This window comes from Tiliqua scincoides, chromosome 3 (assembly GCF_035046505.1).
Source record: "Tiliqua scincoides isolate rTilSci1 chromosome 3, rTilSci1.hap2, whole genome shotgun sequence".
In the NCBI taxonomy this organism is placed as follows: domain Eukaryota; kingdom Metazoa; phylum Chordata; class Lepidosauria; order Squamata; family Scincidae; genus Tiliqua; species Tiliqua scincoides.
This window is the reverse complement of record NC_089823.1, coordinates 232,790,961-232,812,031: the sequence shown is the minus strand read 5'-3', so window position 1 is coordinate 232,812,031 and position 21,071 is coordinate 232,790,961. Positions and strand designations below refer to the sequence as shown.

The window sequence follows — 21,071 nt, the reverse complement described above, 5'->3', positions numbered from 1 at the left end:
CCTATTAAACACAAAAAATCCCAATGGATTTTTCTTCTGAGTAAGCATGCATTAGGGCTGATACAGCACAATCCTATCAGGTCTATTCAGAACTGAATGCCTTTGTGGTCAATGGGTAGCATTACCAGATAGAAAGGGGGGGCAAAGTGCCTATACCTTTAACCATTGTATAGAAGACCCTGGTGGGGTGGGAAGACTCTGCATCACCTGTCTCCCCATCCACTGCATGTCCCTGCTGCAGAGATAATGTACCTGCTCTTCATGCCAAAATTAAAAGTGCTAGAGCAGCTACGGTGGGAGCTGCACCTTCCATAAGAATATAAGAGCCCTGCTGGATCAAGCCAAAGGCCCATCTAGTCCAGCTTCCTGTATCTCATAGTGGCTCACCAGATGCCTCAGGGAGAAAGAGACGCCTGAGGGGGACATGATTGAGACATACAAAACTATGCATGGGAAGGATAAAGTGGATAGAGAGATGCTCTTTATACTCTTACATAACACAGAACCAGGGGACATCCACTAAAATTGAGTGTTGGGAGAGTTAGCACAGGCAAAAGAAAATATTTCTTTACTCAGTGTGTGGTTGGTCTGTGGAACTCCTTGCCACAGGATATGGTGATGGCATCTGGACTAGATACCTTTAAAAGGGAACAGGACAAGTTTCTGGAGGAAAAGTCCATTACGGGTTACAAGCCATGATGTGTATGTGCAACCTCCTGATTTTAGAAATGGGCTATGTCAGATGCAAGAGAGGGTACCAAGATGCAGGTCTCTTGTTATCTGGTGTGCTCCCTGGGGCATTTGGTGGGCCGTTGTGAGATACAGGAAGCTGGACTAGATGGGCCTATGGCCTGATCCAGTGGGCCTGTTCTTATGTTCTTAGGGACAACACAAGACAACAAGAGACCTACATCCTGTTGCATCCTGTTCCCCTGCACCTGGCATTCTGAGATAGCCTACTTCTAAAATCAGGAGATTGTATGTACCTCCCATGGACTTTTCCTCCAGAAATTTGTCCTGTCCCCTTTTAAAGGCATCTAGTCCAGATGCCATCTCCACATCCTGTGGCAAGGAGTTCCACAGCCTAATTACATAATGCAAGTCCAGTAACTCATGCACAATACTGCACTGAGAAAAAACCCCCAAAAGGGGGGGGGAATAGGGCCACTGATTTACTGGAACAGATCTTGGAAAACAGGGGCTGTCCCTGATACATAGTGGGAGGAGATAGAGGGCCCAATCCTATCCAATTTTCCAGTCCTGGTGCAGCCGTGCTAATGGGGCGTGCACTGCATCCTGCAGTGGAGGGGGGGCAATCATGGAGACCTTCTCCAAGTAAGGGAGTGTTTGTTCTCTTACATCTGAGCTGCACTGCGCCTGCTGGAAAATTGGATAGGATTGGGCCCTGAGGCCGCAATCTTAGCCACACTTTCCTGGGAGTAAATCCCATTGAGCTCAATAGGACTCACTTCTGAGTAGACATGCATAGGATTGCCCATTATGGGAATGCACACTCTTGGAAGTGGTGCCTTGTGGGTTAAGTGGAGAGTAGACGACCACAGGCCAAAAGGCCAACAAGCAGTTTGCACGCTTCCTGCAACACTTTTTACAAAGGAGCGCTCCTCTGGATGAGTGGAGCTTTACACGCTGACCAATCAGCTGCTGGGACAACCTCACTCAGCCTTGACGCAGGGCTGCATGTGAATGAGGCTGCTGGGCTTGGCAGACTCGCTGCTAGGAGCTGTTGCTGGGAGCGTGGAGGTTTTTGCCGTCCTTTTAGGCGTGCGCTATTTCTGTGGGGTTGGATGTCTGCGTGCAGGGAAGGCTGTTGGCTCCTTTTCCTCGCTGATGCTTTCTGGTGAGCATTTTTTTCCTTCTGCCTTATATACTCTTTTAGTGAGGCTGAGCAAGTAGCTGGTGGAACAAAGTGCATGTTGCTTGCATGTGAAGGGGGGAGAGAGATTTATCTGGGGGGAGTTTAGGCTCTAATCCTAGGCACACTTTCCTGGAAGTAAGCCCCATAGAACCCAATGGGATTTTTACTTTTGAGTAGACATGCCTAGGATTGTGCCCTTAGGAAAGCGAGTGACTTGATTTGAAATCTGGAGCTCCAGTCTGAACGCAAGTTACAAGTGACTAGTCGCAACTATTCTCCCCGTTTGATCCTGGCTGCATTTTACACCACTGTGGGATGTAGTCCTGTCCACACTTTCCCGGGAGTAAGCCCCACTGACTATAGTGGAACTTACTTCTGAGTAAGCATGCATAGGATTGGGCTGGAGTTCTCTGGGGAAGCAGCAGCCCACTCCAAAGTCGGTCTACTCAAGAGTAAGTCCCATTATGTTCAGGGGGCTTGGTCCCAGGAAAGTGTGTAGAGGATGGTAGCCTAAGTTCAATTGATCTTAGCTGGTAGCATTTGTAGGATTGTGTTGTGAAACTGCTGTTTCAGGGAAGAATGAGCTCTCTTCCATCATGAAGTGGTGCACCAGGAACCCTGCTGCTTTTTGATTCCTTCCTTCCTTCCAGGAGCTGGGCAAAGAAAGCACTTCTTTCCTCCTTCATTGCCTGGCCAGTGTTCTCCTCAGCTTCTCGGTAACTGGGGTTCCCGGAAGGTGGAATAACTGGCTGCTGCTTCCTGCCACGCTCATTGGAAACTTTGCTTGAAGTTATACCATGTCTGCCCAACGTTGCATCTACGCAACAGGGATCAAATGTGTACATCTGTGGGCTGGGCTCAGCGGTGGCCTGGCCCTTTTTTGTGCTTGCTGGCATCGCTATCTTCTGAGCCCCTTTCCTTCCCACCCCCCACCCCCAAGCTCTGTTGTAGTTAAGGAATAGCTTGCAGCAAAGGAATTCAAGGTGGCACTGAAGAAGAAACAGACTTTTGAAACAATGGAGAGATTGGAGTTTCCACCAGCCTGCCTCACAAATGCTGCTGCACTTTGGCTTCTCGGAGATGGTTCCCAGCCAGCAAATCCAGCTCCATTTGGTTTGCTGCTCCTGCCATTGGAGCAATGCAATGTAATGTCCCCATACCTGGATGAGAGCAAGAGCCGCTCTTCCTGCAGGCTGGTGAGGATGCATTCCCAGGTTGGGGAGGGAAACTTTTCTGGAACAAGCTTCCCAGACTCTGTCGCCTTGGCTTGGATAGGACTCTTGAGCAGTGGCATAGCTAGAGGGGGGTGCAAAGCACTAAGTCTTGAAGGGAAACTCACCTCAGTGTCCTAGTGGCCCCTCCCTCTCCCCTTTGAAGCCATTCCAGGTGGGGGGAGCAAAATGGAGGCATTGGCCTGGCTCCAAGGGGGAGGGGCACCTTGCATGCTGCAGTGAGGCTCCCTGCTAAACTTAGTGCTTTGCACCCCCTCAAGCTATGCCACTGCTCTCAACCAAGGCTTGGCTTCTCTCCTCACCCCTCCCTTGCTTTCTCTGCACCTTCCAGAACAGAATTGGAGAGGGGCGGTCACCAGCAGAAAAGGATATTCTGCTGGGTGCCTCCAAGGGGCTCTTGTGCAGGTAGTGCGATTTCCTTGGCCAGCAGGAGTCAATTAATTTATTGATATGATTGAAGACCAGCACAGACAAAACATAGCAGTATAAAAGCACCATTGCTTAAGTCACTAAGTGTCAAAATGAGGATTAAAAGAAACTAAAATTCTAACAATTAAAGTACTAATTCCATACAAAACAAGAAGAGGAAAAGTAGACATTAGAATTATCCTTCATTACTGATAATGGCCTGGAGAATTACACAGGCAGCTACTGAGAAACTTGCACTCCAAGTTGTAAATCGTGGATTAGATCCCATGAGGAGCTTCTTGGCAATCTCTGCATCAGGCAAACCAGAGAATTTCCTAATGGGTGGTAGTGATCTTTAAACGTATCCCCAAGCAAAATGTACAGTGAAACAGAAACATTCTTGATTGTTTCTACCTCACCTGAGGGTCTTTAGGGATGGGCTTGGCTCCCTGTGGCCCTTAAGCAGAAAAAAACATAATAACCCATCTGTGTTTGGGGGGTGGGGGTGGTGAGGATTAGAGTTTCAATAGCAGCCCCTCTCACACTTGTTCTGCATTGGGGGGGGGGGTGCTTTTGCTTTTCAGAGACTCCACTAGTCTCTTCTGCCCCCTGCAGCTGAACTGCAAAATAGCTGGCATGACCAAAGCTGCCAAGGCACATAGGACTCTTCTTCAGGTGGAAGGAGCTGAGTGTCATGTGGGTGACACCACAGCAGTGGCTGTAATAGGTTTTGTACATCAAGCAGCTCCTGTTTTCCTCTCTCACAGAATGTAACTGGTACCCATGATTGTAAACCTGAGCTCTACCTCTGGAGGGCTGTAGGCATAGCTGTATTTCTGCCACAGTGGCTGTTGAGCAAGGGGCTTTGCCCTCCCAAGTGTTGCCTTAGACTAGAATGGACATTTTGAATTCTGTATTCTCTTCCTACTGGTGCGTTACCCAATCTGGGAAGAGGAGAAGAGGTGCGTGTGGGAAGGGAAATGTCTCAGCATTTGCAGATATTTGCAGGCTTTGGCACAGTGAACCATCCCTGGCCTTTCAAAGGTTGGGGATGTAGCTTGGTGCTGGACAGCGAAGGTCCTATGTTCAGTCCTGTGCATTCCCAGGTAGGCCATGTGGAGACTTGCAAAAAAATAAAAAGTGGCATTGATATGTCAAGTGATATGTGTGGAGTAACATGCATAGCTGGTCACCCTGCATTCCATCACAGTGAAGACACTACCAGCTATGTGACCCTTTAGAGGAAGAGGTGGTGGCACTGTGAACCATTGCACAGGCTGTAATATGACCAAAGGTTTGCTAAACTGTCCCATGGTGTTCGATTTGCAAAGTGATATATGTGTTAATACTTGGGGTAATGAGCCGGGGGCTTGTGTCTTAATGACTTGTAGTAAAAGTGCAGAGGGGGAAAAATGGGAAGTGGTATTTAGCTGAAGCAGGCTATTGTAAAGTGCTGCTGAGGGATACATTTGGGCTTCTTTTCCCTTTAGTACTGTGGCTGATGGGTGAAATGTCACCCATTGAAGTCGCTATTGCTTCTAGTCTCAGTTCTTAGCTGCAAAATAGGGGTCATGCTAAGGACCTGTAAAGTAAATACCTTGATGTAACCTTGGGTCTTGTTGGTTAATACCCCATTTCTGCCCAGCCCACAGGTGTACATATTTGATCCCTGTTGCATATATGCAACATCGGGCAGAAACAGATTAAAGATGTAACATATAGGTAGTGGTTCCTAAAGAGTTCTGTGCTGCTCTGGCTAGTGTAAGTTTTGCCAACAGTTTCAGTTCAATGACAGATATTCTGTTTATAAGAATAAATCTTTTTATCAAGCATCGCAATAAAGATCTCCTGTACAGTATTGTATTGGCAACCTTCAGTCTCGAAAGACTATGGTATCGCGCTCTGAAAGGTGGTTCTGGCACAGCGTCTAGTGTGGCTGAAAAGGCCAATCCGGGAGTGACAATCCCTTCCGCACTGGGAGCAAGTGCAGTCTGTCCCTGGTCTGTCTCCCTGGCTATGGGCCTTCCTTCTTTGCCTCTTAGCCTCAGACTGTTGGCAAAGTGTCTCTTCAAACTGGGAAAGGCCATGCTGCACAGCCTGCCTCCAAGCGGGCCGCTCAGAGGCCAGGGTTTCCCACTTGTTGAGGTCCATCCCTAAGGCCTTCAGATCCCTCTTGCAGATGTCCTTGTATCGCAGCTGTGGTCTACCTGTAGGGCGCTTTCCTTGCACGAGTTCTCCATAGAGGAGATCCTTTGGGATCCGGCCATCATCCATTCTCACGACATGACCAAGCCAACGCAGGCGTCTCTGTTTCAGCAGTGAATACATGCTAGGGATTCCAGCACGTTCCAGGACTGTGTTGTTTGGAGCTTTGTCCTGCCAGGTGATGCCGAGGATGCGTCGGAGGCAGCGCATGTGGAAAGCGCTCAGTTTCCTCTCCTGTTGTGAGCGGAGAGTCCATGACTCGCTGCAGTACAGAAGTGTACTCAGGACGCAAGCTCTGTAGACCTGGATCTTGGTATGTTCCGTCAGCTTCTTGTTGGACCAGACTCTCTTTGTGAGTCTGGAAAACGTGGTAGCTGCTTTACCGATGCGCTTGTTTAGCTCGGTATCGAGAGAATGAGTGTCGGAGATCGTTGAGCCAAGGTACACAAAGTCATGGACAACCTCCAGTTCATGCTCAGAGATTGTAATGCAGGGAGGTGAGTCCACATCCTGAACCATGACCTGTGTTTTCTTCAGGCTGATTGTCAGTCCAAAATCTTGGCAGGCCTTGCTAAAACGATCCATGAGCTGCTGGAGATCTTTGGCAGAGTGGGTAGTGACAGCTGCATCGTCGGCAAAGAGGAAGTCACGCAGACATTTCAGCTGGACTTTGGATGTCTGCCTGTACAGTACAGAATAAATATTTGGTCCTATTCAAAGAGAAGAGAATGTGAAACTGTTACCCTTCCTGCAACAGCCATGTGATGATGTTCTCCATCTCCCCTGCTGTTGGAGTTCCTCTACGTGAATCTAGCCTTGTGACTTCTAGAGACTGAAGGTTCAATATCCCCAATGGCCAGAGAGAAAAGCACACACAAAATACATTCATGTCCTTTGATCTCAACTGCTGCTTTAGTCTGTGTGTCAATGACAATGTAGGAAAACATCTTCCCTAGAAAAAACTTCAAGTGAAAATAATTCTTTGTCCTTGGTATTGGGTCGAAGCATGCTGGACCTCTTCAGCTGTATCCTGGATCTTTGCAGAAAGGAGTATGTTGTCCTCTTCATGCTGTTCTACCTACACTACAGAGTAACACTTGCTTTTATATCAGTCTAATTTTCCATGGATTTTTTTCTCCCAAAAGAATCCTGTTAATTGGTGAGATTTCTGTTAGATTCTTGGACATGCATCTTTCACCCAGCTTTAGTTTGCAGGATTTCTTGAAGAAAGGGAGTAACAATTAAATCAGTTTGTCTTTACGGGTGTAGATTTGCCTTAGACTGAAGAATGACTCTTCTGTATGAGAACCTCTGGCTCCCATCCTGTAAATTCAAGAGGAACTAGGAACATGTTCAGACCACTTAGCAACTGCTTGTGCTTCTAATATGAAACAAACACTCCAGCTGGCAGACACTTGGACTTGCAAGAGTCAAATCCTTACTCAATTTGACCTGATTAGAACAATGGAGGTGACTTCTTGAATTGTGCTCTACTGTTTGGTGCAATATGGCCTAGGCTAGGGGCTGCTGCACCATAAGATCTCTGCACCATAAAACCTGGTCTTGTCTTTCCTATTTGGGTAAAGTTGCTGTCTCTGGGCTGCAGTTTCTATCTATGCTGTAAAATGCGAGTGGCTTCCTCCCAATGGAGCAACTATGTACTGCTCACAGTATGCGGTTAGTAGGGAAGCCTGCATCTCTGAGTCAAATGGGGAATCCCCATCTCTATGACATCTCTAGTAGGGAGAAGGAAGATGCCGTTTAGCTTGATTAACTGACCTCTTGGGAAAGAAGGGAAACCCCACCTCTCTCAACCCTGCATGTAACTTGATGTTTGGGGAGCATGAAATTAGGAACACCAAGAAAGTGTCACTGGTGTTTTGAGGCACTTGCTAGCTTAAGTGTGCCAAAGCAGTTAATGGGTTGTTGTGGTTTGTCTGGTCCTTTTCAATGCATGAGGAATACACTGTCATTTTTGCTGTATACTGAGAAACTGAGGGGCACCTGAACTAAAGGTGAACTAAAGAAGATAAAGGGTGTAAGCTTATTGTATAATTGCCTCCATTGTTAGCTATCTGTATTCATACCTGTTGTAGACAATGAACCCAGAAGAATCTAACTTGGATAACAGGCCATTTGCAATTTGCTATTCAAATAGTAGTAGGGCTTTTAAAACTTGAATTTTGGTTGTTAGCTATCTTTATTATCCATTCCTGCCTGTTATAGACAATGAACTGAGAAGAATGAACTTCAGAAGGCTGCAGCGCCAAGTCCCTTCAGATCCCTGCCTTATCTATAGAGCCAATTCACGCAAATGTGTCCATATGATACTAGTCTGGCAGCAGCAACACATGCTATCTCCAGCACACCCTGCAGCTGCTGCATGTGTAAAGCAGACCCATGATATGACTTTGCAAATAATTTTCATGTACAAGTCCTATGCAAAGGACTATGCAAAAGTCCTTTGAAATTTCCAAAGGACTGCAGGAATCCCCTCAGAAGGAGCACTATAGCTGTTGGAATGACAACAAAGGACATGGGGGGGGGAAAATACTTGTTCTGAAAAGTCTGCCCAGCAGTCATACTAAGCTACTGCACGTGGTTATGTTCAAGGTTAACATCTCGCTCATATCACTGAAGTTCATATGGTACCCAAGGAGAGGGAATTTGGGGAGGGGGATTGAGGGGAATCACATCTCAGTAAAGCAATTGGTAGGCGACAGGAGAAGGGCCCAGTGAATCTAGATTGAAGGGACTGAGGTAGTCCTGCCTCAGTCCCTTCAATCTAGGGATGGGTTGAGAGCTTACTCTTAGAATTTGTTTCGGCACGCCTTAAGTATGGCTCGTGTTGTTGAAAGCTGAACACCACACAGTGGTGGGTGAGTATAACCTGTTTGGCAATCACTGGTTGTCAAAAACTGGCTTATCCTGTGATCACTGCATCCTAAAGCACTTATAAAAAATAGATACTGGTTCTGAGCTCAACTTGGAAGGGCTGAGTCAGGTCCCCTCCCAGTTGCTATGGAAGGCTTCTGGGTTATAAGGGCACTGCTACTACCAGTCTCAAGGGATACCACTTCTATTTTTGGAAGGTTTGCTTTCTGGCAGGGATCCTTCAAAAATGCAAAATGGTATGACCCTTATTGCTAGCCTGTGTCTTTAGAGTTTGGTGTTAAAAGCTATTTGTAAAGCATGTTGTAACTCATTACAATTATGCCATGGATGCAGCCAGTTCCTGTGTGTAACATTAGCACCCCTACATCTTGCACTACAGATTTACAAAGGCTACAAATGACAATAGAGGTAGCTCCCAATGCAAAGCCATGGAGTGGCAGGAGTGCTCTGGGGCCCCCAGTGCAGGACTGTGCCTTAGGGCCTCCAGCAACCTGGCATTGAAAATGAGAACCCTGTTTAGTGCTAATCAGCATATAGGCCAGAGTTCCCCAAACTGTGCTGTGGCAAACTCACAGGGGTACCATGGGATGTCCTCGATGGCTTTCCTGGGCACCACCATCTTGGTCGGACCAAGATCATGAGATTCTTGTGCGTGGCACTGCCACAGCTGGGTTCCATGAAAGAAGAGTGCTTTGACCAGGGTAAATTTAGGAATTGCTGATATAGGTTGTTAAAATTAATGGAGACATAACCCTTAATCATGATTTAAAGCCATCATGGGGGTGGGTGCCAGAGGAAGGGAAAAGAGCATGGAATTCTGCAGCCCCCTTCTAACTCTTATCAATGTATTTATTACATTTATATGCCACCCCTCCTCCAAAAAGCTCAGGGCAGTGCATTGCTTTTCCCCTCCTCTGTATCCTCTTAACTCTGCAAGGTAGGGTCCAAAATCACCCAGCCACCTTCATGGCTGAGTGGGGAATTGCTCCTAGTCCAATGCTCTCTAGCCGCACTGGTGCTCTTAACTTCCCTGGTTAAAAGCATTCATGCCTGCATCAGGCCAAAGAGTCCTGATGCATGAATCCTTGTTTGTTTCTTAAAGTAACAAAACACTGCCTGCTAAACATACTGTCTCTGCAAACACTTAACAGGATTTATTGATCCTGTATATGATGGTACTAGGAACATTTGTTCTGAAGATGATAGTAATGAAAGATTCTGGGAAGCTGAATAGTACATATGAATTATACAAACAGACATTAACCCATTTCTGCCCAGCCCACAGGGAGAAATTTTAAAGTATGCTCTTCTTTCGGTTACATGTAGTATTGTAATTTGGTTTTAGTCTTTGGGGAAGCTGGGATTTTTTTTCTCTTTGTAAGGGGTCTGTGATAAGCACAGAAGTTGCTCTGTTGTTTTAAAATTCTGTTCAGTGCAAGAGCCTTTAAAGATGGGAACCCTGGTCCAGGAGCTGCTTAAATGTGGGAGCTCTTGTGTGCAGTTGGTAACCTCATTTCAGTGCTCCCCACTTATTTAAGTGTTGGACACCTGTGTGTATGAGTATCAGATTCATATGAAATAAGGAGAGGAAAGGGTGTATGTAAGAACAGGCCCACTGGATCAAGCCATAGGCCCATCTAGTCCAGTTTCCTATATCTCACAGCGGCCCCACCAAGTGCCCCAGGGAGCACACCTGATAACAAGAGACCTGCATCCTGGTGCCCTCCCTTGCATCTGACATAGCCCATTTCTAAAATCGGGAAGTTGCACATACACATCATTGCTTGTAACCCGTAATGGACTTTTCCTCCGGAAACTTGTCCAATCGCATTTTAAAGGCATCCAGGCCAGATGCCATCACCACAACCTGCAGCAAGGAGTTCCACAGACCGACCACACGCTGAGTAAAGAAATGTTTTCTTTTGTCTGTCCTAACCCTCCCAACACTCAATTTTAGTGGATGTCCCCTGGTTCTGTTGTTATGTGAGAGTGTAAAAAGCATCTCTCTAGCCACTTTATCCTTCCCATGCATAATTTTGTATGTGTCAATTATGTCCCCCCTCAGGCACCTCTTTTCTAGGCTGAAGAGGCCCAAACGCTGTTCCTCGTAAGGAAGGTGCCTCAGCCCAGTAATCATCTTAGTCGCTCTCTTTTCCATTTCCACTATGTCCTTTTTGAGATGTGGCATTCAGCATCTTAGTTGTACTTGAACCCCATATTGTTTTTTTAAACTTGCCAGAGTTTAAAACAGCTGGAGTGTGTGTGGAAGTAGTTGAGAAGCTGCTGTAGGAACAAAGACTAGCTGAAACAGTAGTTAAGCACCATAACTGTGCAAAAATACACAGCCTCTCTGGACTGAATCTGTGCCTGAAGTAGGAAGCAGACCAAGCAGAAATATGTGACTTTGTTGTGTGTTTATGCTGGTCTTAACATGCAACATTTTCCCCACATGCCAGTAACCCACACAGGAGTATTTGAGTCTGTACCTTTTAGCTCAGTGGTTCTCACACATTTAGCACCGGGACCCACTTTTTAGAATGAGAATCTTTCAGGACCCACCGGAAGTGATGTCATGACCAGAAATGACATCTTCAAGCAGAAAATTTTTAACAATCCTAGGCTGCAAAGTTAAACAACTTTTTTTCTCCCTATCTGTACTATAGGGGGAATAGATAAGTAATGACTTCCAATAATTTTCTGGAGAATATTCAGGTGAACATTAGATGTATTTTAAGGATAAAATACACAGGTGTATAAAATAAAATACACACAGGTGTATTTTAGGATGTATTTAAGGATTTATTTTAAGGATGTTATGGGGGCAACAGTGGAGACCTCCATTCTGGGCCAGTATTGCACATGAATGAAATGTGTTCCCAGGAACACTACAAATCTGCGGGATGCAGGGATTGCTTAATAGACTAGTCTGTGGAAAGAGCTTTATAAAGGTAGTAATGATTGGCTTAGGGAGAAAACTGCTGGGTTAGGATATGATTTACACTGTCAGTCAATATAGTAGGTAGTGAGATAGTGTTCTCCCCCTCTCTGACCCCCAGTTGAAAAAAAGGCAGCTAATATGTAGAGATTCAGTGTAATACTCTGGTTTCTCTCTCTTTCGAGTATTAGCTGACATTTAAGCTTGTAATGGCATTCTGTTGTAGGCAACTGCTGAGTTCTTAATTCATTTGATTGTGTAATTTACATAACCAAAATAATAGAGCTTGTCAAACTGCAAAAGAAAATGCTGATTTCATTTGTGTTAAATGTGCAGCTTTAAAAAAAAAAAAAAGTACTGCAAACCTTGGTCATGCCTATGCTCTAACTGGCAACACTGGTTCCATAAAGGAAATAAAACCAGTCTATCTTTTCACTTTCGATTTTTCTTCCTTGTGTTGGAGTATTGTTTGTACTGCATGGAGTATCTCAAAACTACTGATCCTCTAGCACAGGGGTCTCCAAACCCCGGCCTGGGGAGCCAGATGCGGCCCGCAGCAAGCCTCCTTCCGGCCAGCGGCCAACCTCTTGTACCCTGAAAGCCTCTGGCCCACTCAATGGAACATGACCAGAACTGTGCTTTGATTGTTTCTGGAGGGTGTTCTGAGGGCCAGAGAGGTTGGATGAATCAGCCCATTCATTCACTTGTTCACTCATCTAAGCTCCATCTCTAATTTATTTATTTAAATTTTATATTTAAATTTTTTTTCTGGCCCTCCACATCATGCCAGATATTTGATGTGGCCCTCTGGCCAAAAAGTTTGGAGACCCTTGCTCTGGCCCATATGATGCCTTAAAGATGATGTTTTACAGAGGCCAGCTTTCTGTTTTGACAATAGATCTGCCTTGGTGTGATATTTCCTCCATTGGGTAAACTCAGATTTATGGTAAAGTCACTTTCTCTATTGCTGGATACAGGCTAGGAGATGGCAAAAAGCTGCAATTAATATTACCTCGCATAAATGCTGCAATTGTCTTATGTTTCTGTGGTGGTTCAACCCCTTTAGCAAGTATGCCACTAATTATCTCATTAGTGACAGTTCTCTCATGCTTAAATAAATGAGCTGTGCTACTCATATATTTAAAAGATTTTCATATCCACCATTCTTAAAGGAAATTCATAGTGGCTTTTATAGATGCGCAGGAAAAGAATACCGATTCAAGCATATCCAACCAGAGAGACAGGTAGACATGGTGTCTGTATGGTGGTGGAAGGTAAGCCAGCAAAACCCTGCTGGAATTGAAGTCCTGCCAAAAGACTGCAAAGGAGAGCATTGGCATTGCCTCACAGGATAAGGCCCATGACCAAGAATGCATTCTCATTGGTCACCAGCAAACCTCTAATGCAGTGGTTCTCACACATTTAACACCAGGACCCACTTTTTAGAATGAGAATCTGTCAGGACCCACTGGAAGTGATGTCATGACCGGACGTGACATCATCAAGCAGGAAAATTTTAACAATCCTAGGCTGCAATCCCACCCACGCTTACCCAGGAGTAAGTCCCATTGACTATCATCATTAAAAGAATATACATAGTAGCTTGTTAAAAGTACAGGTCTGTCACATTTCCCCAAATGCAGTCACATGCCATGGTAGCATCAGGTCCAATATATTAAAAATAAAATATTGAAAAGAATGGGGACCCATCTGGAATTGACTTGTGACCAGCCTAGTGGGTCCCGACCCAGTTTGAGAAACACTGCTCTAATGGGATAGCGCGTGAGCTGTGGGTGCTTGGGTGCCTCACACGGTGGCAGCGCTTCTCAAAGGACTCTGATGGGGAAGCTCTGCCTCACCTGACCCCCCACCCACCTACCACATGTTCCTGCTAATAGGGCAAAACCACACCATAGTTCTTGTAAAGTGTCTGTACAACTAGGCAGCAATAGAGGTCAGGTCTCTGCTTGGCTTACAGTGTGGCTGATGGGTGAAGACAACACCATCTTGCCTGTCTTCTAGTGTGGTTACAGCCATTTTCAACCACTGTGCCGTGGTACACTGGTGTGCCGCAAGTAGTCCACAGGTGTGCCACAGGAATTTGGGGGAGGATCATTTATTAATAAGGCCAGTGGGGTTATGAACCCCCCGCTGGCAGCATGGTGTGCTTTGTCAAATGGCAAAAACCTGATGGTGTGCCTTGACAATTTTAGTGCCTTGTCAGTGTGCCATGAGATGAAAAAGGTTGAAAATCACTGGGTTGCACAGTGCATCTTTCTGTTAACCGGCTTCAAACATGGTCTCTTGTCAAGAGGGCCAACCTGGATGTTTGGGGCAACTCATGTGTGTGCTTGTCCTGTTTATCAATGGGGTGTGTGGCCTTATTTTTAGACTAGAAAGAACCTTCTGAGGAGGGAAGTGAAACCCACCACCTCAACCTCCCTGTAGTATTCTCCTTGCCACAGACTGTAAAGCTGAGGCAAGAAGCTACAAGGCGTAACTGCCACTTCTGTGGGTTCTTCCCTCCCTCCCTGGTTTCCAGAGAGGACCCTGGAATGTAGGGGGCAGAAAGGCGTGCTCCTTGTTGTATTCCCTCATGCAAAGGAAAATGGCGGCTGGAGTCTCTGCCACTCCTGTCTTGCCCTCTGTACCTCCATGTTGAGGTACAACCCTGCCCTTCCTGTCCTCCTTTTGTCTCTGTGCCTGGCCAAATGTGAAAGGGATTGACATGAGTACACTGTGGCAAATCCCTTCCTCAGGACTTCTCCTGAGGAAACTTGTTCTGGCTGTCATGGATAATGGTGGCTAGTAGATGAGTGTCATGAATGAAGTTGGTCATCCTTTGTGGTTAATAGAGGCCTATTGATCACTTTAGATCTAAGGGTGATAGCCCATTTGATTGTAAATGCTGTGTTGGATTATGTGGGCAAGTACCCTTGCAAAGGGCAAGAAGCCATATTGAGTTGCCTGAGGTTAAGGGAAGCTGCTGCTCACTGCCTCCTTCCCCCAGCTCCAAAATATATGGCCTCCCATGTGTCATTTTGCTGAAAGAAGGCACCCTTCGCACCAGGGGTAATGACTTCTTTCTCATCTCTTTCTTTGTTGACATAAGCATTCGTGTGGCTTCTTGTCCTTGGATGTCCAAGCTTTACTCTGAGGCAGGGATGTGCAGTGGGTGGGGAGGCAGGTGAGGCACAGCCTCCCCCCCCCCGGAGTCTTTCGAAAAGCACTGTGTAAGGTGCCCAAGCACCCACAACCCACGCGCAGAGCAGGAAGGGCAGAGGAGCAGGCAAGCAGAGTGCATGGGTTGTGAGTGCTTGCACACCTCGCATGGCGGTGGCACTTTTCAAAGGACTCCAGTGGGGAGGCTCTGCCTCACCTGCCTTCTGGCCCACTGCATGTCCCTGCCTCAGAGTAAAGTTGAGCTGCCCTGCTGCTGTTCAGTAGAGCCAACAGCTGCGGGGGATGGGGGGAGAGCTTCACACTGTTGAAGTGTGAAGTGTAAAATACACCATTTTAAATATGGGGGCCTGGCTATGAGGAGAATGACAATGAGTTCTGTTAATGCAAATTCCTTTCCTTTGGTATTGTACAGAGCCCTTCTGGCTGCAGGAGCATCTATACATAAACCTTCCCAACCTTTAAGGTGGTTGATTTTCTCCCAAGGAGAAAGGGCTGTGCATAGTGTGTGCAACTTGTAGGAATGAGGCAAAACTACAGGTGTATGTCACATAATGATGGGGGTACATTCTGTGATCTCTGTTATGTGATTAGGTTGTTAAGTGAACATTCAGCCCAATCTAGTGCTTTTGTTGTGTAAACAGACACTCACTACAAGGCACTAGCTGGCTGCACAGGGTACTGGAAATAGATTACCTCTTTTTTGCATTAAGAAACTCTATGTTAACAGACACTCTGCTTGTGCTTTGACCACTATCATATATGCTGTCTATCGTTAAGTAGAAGGTTGTTAAGCGACCCATAAGAACGACTGTACTTTCTCCCCCCCCCCATAGTGTTCTGTTGTATGACATCAAAACCAGGTACAGTGGAACCCTACTTTATGTTTGGCTCACAATGCTATCAAATCATGGATGGACTTGGCAATGCCAGGCTTGCTATACAAGTGGGTTATTTCCTGTATGATGGACTTATGATTGCTTCCAACAGAACCCCCAGGGTGATAAGCTGGTCAGTGACTGCAAGTCTTTGTGTTTTAACAGGGTGACTCTGTGTGCTGGAAGGAAAGAGCAAGCCTAAAAGCAAATGCAAACTTTTTAAGTAGTTTTCTGCTCCTAAGACCATACTTAACACAACAATAGCTCCTAAAGAGTACAGTAGGCCCCTTTAAAATAGCCTTTTAGAGAGGGAAATAGCTTAGTTAATAATGGCCAGCATTATTGAGTTCACATTACAATATTTTCACAATACAGTGGTGTTTATAGAATGGATTACCTCCTTGAAGTAGGGTGCTGCTATACTTCTAACTTTAATCCTGCTGTTTTCTGCAAATTTCAGATCACTTAAGTAATGCTAGGATTTTTAATTCGCTGACCAAGTGATGTTAATATCCAGTGTAAAAGATGGTTCAGATTTTATCTGTATGTATATATTGTATACTAGCCTTGTGAATTAGCAAGAGGATAATATTTTTCTTCATAGACAGTTTTTCTAGACTTGTCTGCTCTCTGGATTTTTTTTTTTAAATGGCTTCAGGAGGGAATTTGATAGGAGGGATAGCAAGTGGGGTCTGCTGAATCTTTTACTACCTGGCATTCTAAGCTGCTGTTCAAATTTTTTATTTATGCTACTGTGATTTTAATATGTGATGTGTTTTTATTATGTAAGTATGCTTTATGTTGTGAACCACCTTGAGCACTAGATTTTGTTACCTGGGGAAAGGCAGTATAGAAACTTGAAAATTAAAAAAGTAAAATATGTAGCTATAGGTTAGAACAATTTTTTTTCCAGAAAATTGCTATATTTCATCAATTCCCTATTCTGCAATGATGGCATAATACTGTTTGTTGTAAGGACTACTGAGTTTGTATGCAACATGCTATAGGAAAAATTTAATGGAACTACAAAACTTGGAACAATCATAGCAATGCCTCTCCTAATGCCGTTTTGCTTTAGAAAATATTTCATTATAGCACTCTTTGACCCAGGTGTGACTGACGGCTATTGCAGCCAGTGAACACAGGTAGCGCAGGACCAGTCAGTGCCAGTTTCTTGCATCATTGTCAATGGTACCTCCTATAGTGCTGTTTCACACAGTACTTGACTTTGGGGGAATGTATCCCTCATGCATTTGGAAGTATTGCTGTATACTGAATGGATAGCCAGGAACATGTCGACAGGGAGTAATGACTCTACCCTCTGTACTGGAGAAGCCGGGGTGGAAAAGAGCTGTACAGCTTACCCAGGTGATGGAACTTCTATTTGGTTCCAGAATGACATGGGTTCGACCCATGGGGAAGCAGCAACCATGTTACATATATTTGTTGCATACAGCTTGACCCTAAGATTGGTTTGTCTGAAAGATTTTCCTGTGTTTCTGGGTCTGTGTTTTATAGATTCCTTGGGGGCGGGGGTTATTAATTGCACTTAAAGGCAGAATAACATTTTGCTTAAACATGATGTTTCGTTTTTTGTATCTTGCAGATTATCCTGGTCATCTGTGTTCTGAAGATGTAAGAGAACATTTAATTTTGAGGTGATAGTTGGATCAGCTGCATCAGAAGCTGCAGATGCAACAGAAAGAAGCGTATTATTCGGCCAGGGCTGCTACGTAGAGTCTTCTGCACATTTTCAGTGCTAGCAAAACACTAGTTAAAGCAAGATGACTTGTGAAATCCTCATGCATGACTTTCATTAAAGCCACCATCCAAAAGATGCATCTACAATGAACACTTTCCCTGAAAGGGAGCCTGTAAACTCTTTCACAGAAACAAGAACTCTTTTTAAAAATACAAATCCTTAACTGGAATTGGAAACTGGAAACAAGAGACAGGATCAGAATGTATGTTAATCCCAGGAGAGTTAGAAAATGCCAGTTTGTGCAAATATGTGCCACTTGCTTTATACTCTCTCTCATGATGTTTTGGGGATCACTTGAGGAAAATATTATTGTAAGCCACATGAAGTCCTACTCTTACAGATACCTCATAAACAACTATGCTTTTGTGAATGAAAGCCTAACTCTCAACAGAGACAACTTGGACAGGATAGCAGGCTATTGGTACTTGATCAACCACAAGGAGAAGTGTCAAGATCAAGATGTTCTCCTTTTGCTATTTGTGAAGACTTCACCTGAAAACCGACACCGAAGAGACAAGATTCGCCAAACATGGGGTAATGAAAAATACATTCGTTCCCATCTTAATGCAAACATAAAGACCCTGTTTGCTTTAGGACAAGAGAGACACTCTGCACAGAGAGAACAAATGCAGAGGAGGCTTCAAATGGAAGACAAGCAGTATGGTGATCTGATTCAACAAGAGTTCTTGGATTCTTTTTACAACCTTACCCACAAATTACTCTTGCAGTTCAGCTGGGTAAACAAGTACTGCCCTCATGCCAGGTTTGTTATGTCAGCAGACGATGATATTTTTATCCACATGCCAAACCTTGTGGAATATCTCCAGAATCTGGCACAAATTGGTGTTCAGGATTTCTGGGTTGGATACGTCCATCATGGATCACCTCCCATAAGAGATAAGACAAGCAAATACTATGTTCCTTATGAAATGTATCCCTGGCCTGCTTATCCCGATTACACAGCTGGAGCTGCATATGTTATATCGGGTGATGTGGCAGCTAAAGTATATGACGCATCTCAGACTCTTAATACAAGTCTCTATATAGATGATGTTTTCATGGGTCTTTGTGCCAACAAAATGGGAGTTGTACCACAGTATCATCCATTTTTTTCTGGAGAAGGGAAAGTAATATATCATCCTTGTATTTTTAACAAAATGATGACATCTCATGGACATGTAGAAGACCTTCACTATCTTTGGAAGCAGGCTACAGATCCTAAAGTGAGAAACATCTCTTCCAGCTTTGGGGGTAGAATATATTGCAGGATAGTCAACATTATGCTTCTCTGCCGATTACACTACCAAGACACATATCCCTGTATGGCTGCATTTACCTAATACTTGAATACTTTAAAAAAGCCTTACTGAGCCAAAAATTAATGGAAAAAGCATAATTTTTTCTGAGAAATATGCAAAATGAATATGAAATGTTATATAAACTTAAAATGTGAAAACCTTTCCCCAAACTATTTCCTTAACAACTTCACCAAAGTTCTTGGTATACTACCTATAATAGTTTATGTCTCTGCAAGTGATTGAGCTACATATCCATTGTTGAGGACTTAAAATTTATAATTCTAAATGTTGAATTACCTGTAGGGGAGAAATTGAATGTAATTTGGAATACAGACTTTAAGCGCATATATTTCTCCCCCTGGTTATTATAAGTCTTGGCAATAGCAGATAAAGTAGGTAGGTGAAATAAATTACATGCAGCAAAGGTTACTGATACATCAGTTAAATAGCATCCCATAGTTTTGCGGTTTGCTGTAACAGGATGTTGATGGCTTTAAAAAAAACTTAAGAAATGATGCCATATAAGTGGTGCTAATGCTTGCTTCAGACATTGTTCAAATGAACCTTGCAAAACCATTGACAATAGGCAAACATGTTATTGCATTGTCAAACTGGTGCCTTTCATAAAAAGTGCTTTGCAGTAGGAATTGGGTTGATGGGAAAAATGCATACATCCCATAAACTATCTCACGTGACTATGAAATGAACTTGCATGAAAATTTGGTTTTTTAAAACCAGCCCTGTTAAAGACATGAGTGTCTGTGTTTTGAAGTGGACCTATCTAAGCATTCCAAGCCACTTTTGAAAGTGCACAAAATTATGCATAACCTCTGTCAGTCTTATCTCTGCAAATATACTGACCTCTCTGTCCATTGGTGGTAAACCTTCCTTCAGCCCTCTTATTTTCCAATGTTTCCTACTTCTCAGGTTTAAGAAAAATACAAATGGGAGTTATCCTCTGCAAAGACTATAAAAAAAGCTACATGTATGAAGCTCCAACAAAACCATGAATTTGGAAAGTGCAAGCTTACACAGCGTAAAGAAAGTGCTAAACTTTTAAAGTTTAGAAAGATTGAAAACACACATTATCTGTGACAAGTTTGTAAACCAGCATATACTTTCCCCTCCAGCATAGTTCTGATTTATGACTAAAGATTTGGCAACAGAAAATGTTTCATCCTAACTTGTTGGGAGAAATGCATGGGCACTAGCCAAATCTTCTGTTTTATAGAGTGGGATGGAACCATTTTATGGATTTGATCATGGCTTATGGCTTGTACAGCTCTAGGCAAACATCTTAGTCATGGTTTTAGACAAAGAGTATGACCGACATGCTCCTTATCAACGGGTTTAGTTCCAAATCCACATCTGTATCGATTGTGAGGTAAACTAAATATAGACTTGATTCATAAGATCTCCATACACTCTTATTCATTTCAAATTAACATGACATCAACAGTAACTAGCTGAAATTCCATCCAGTAAGTCAGAAAATGCTTGAATTGTGATTTTGCAAGTAGGCCCTTGAATTTTCCGTGGAATTTGTGTTGTTAAGTGAATAAGTCTTGCAAGCTATCACTTATAATTTTGTTTATTTGAAATGTGTGGTGTTTTTGTTTTTTTTACAGCAGGTCTGTGTTTTTAAAATATTTATTGGCTTTAAAGGACACTGAGAAAGCTGGTGCACTACTCTGGCATAGGAAGCATGTTTTACAGTTGAAAGAAATGATGAAGGCTCTCCCTTTTTTTCCCCCAAAGCAAGGAGAGCTAGACAGTTTCTTAAACTTCTGGGCTCTGAATATTCTGTCTCTGATTGGAAACTCGTAAAGGTTTGCCAGTGCTCCAAACGCAGGGCTGTTGTACAGCTTTTTTCCCCTCTCACCATCACAAGTAAAATTGCATCCACTTGAATAATCCAGTACCAGTGGTCCAGGTACCAGTTTTGACACAGTTGCACAAAAGTCTACTTTTTACCTGTTTGGTTTGCAGCTATTTGATTTTTTTTTTTTTTATAAAAAAAGTCAATTATTTATACTTGACACTTTGCTCTGTACCACATTTTTTTGTAAAGATTTGTTTTCAATAAACAGTTGTGAGTTTTTTTACATGCATTCTGTTACCTTTCTATTTCTGCACAAGTGATTTGGTTCGGTGCTTTATAGTGTGCCTACTTACCCCATGTCAGCATTTTCGACTGACAGATTACTGTAATGCTCTCTGCCTCTCAAAGTCTGTCCAGAAGCTTCAGCTGGCATAGAATGGTAGCCAGAGTTTTTTCTGGTGCTCTTGAGTGCATTGCAACAGTGTTTTACCAACTTCACTGGCTATTGTACTACCACAGCTCACAGTGTAACTTATGACCTGCCTGTGTTCAAGCAGGCAGTGAAAATTCTTATTGATTA

General features: G+C 44.0%; 2 protein-coding genes across 2 annotated transcripts in view; one reads left to right on the top strand and one right to left on the bottom strand.

The window, feature by feature from the left end:
• Nucleotides 1-21,071, bottom strand: part of LOC136646006 (guanine nucleotide exchange factor DBS-like) — a 221,996-nt gene that overhangs the window by 94,711 nt on the left and 106,214 nt on the right. The gene's annotated exons all lie outside the window — the stretch shown is intronic.
• On the top strand, nt 1,780-20,717 carry B3GNT5 (UDP-GlcNAc:betaGal beta-1,3-N-acetylglucosaminyltransferase 5). Its single transcript, XM_066622525.1, has 2 exons — nt 1,780-1,858; nt 17,216-20,717. Exon 2 carries the CDS (start codon nt 17,572-17,574, stop codon nt 18,709-18,711), a length of 1,140 nt encoding a protein of 379 aa, XP_066478622.1. The 5' UTR covers nt 1,780-1,858; nt 17,216-17,571; the 3' UTR covers nt 18,712-20,717.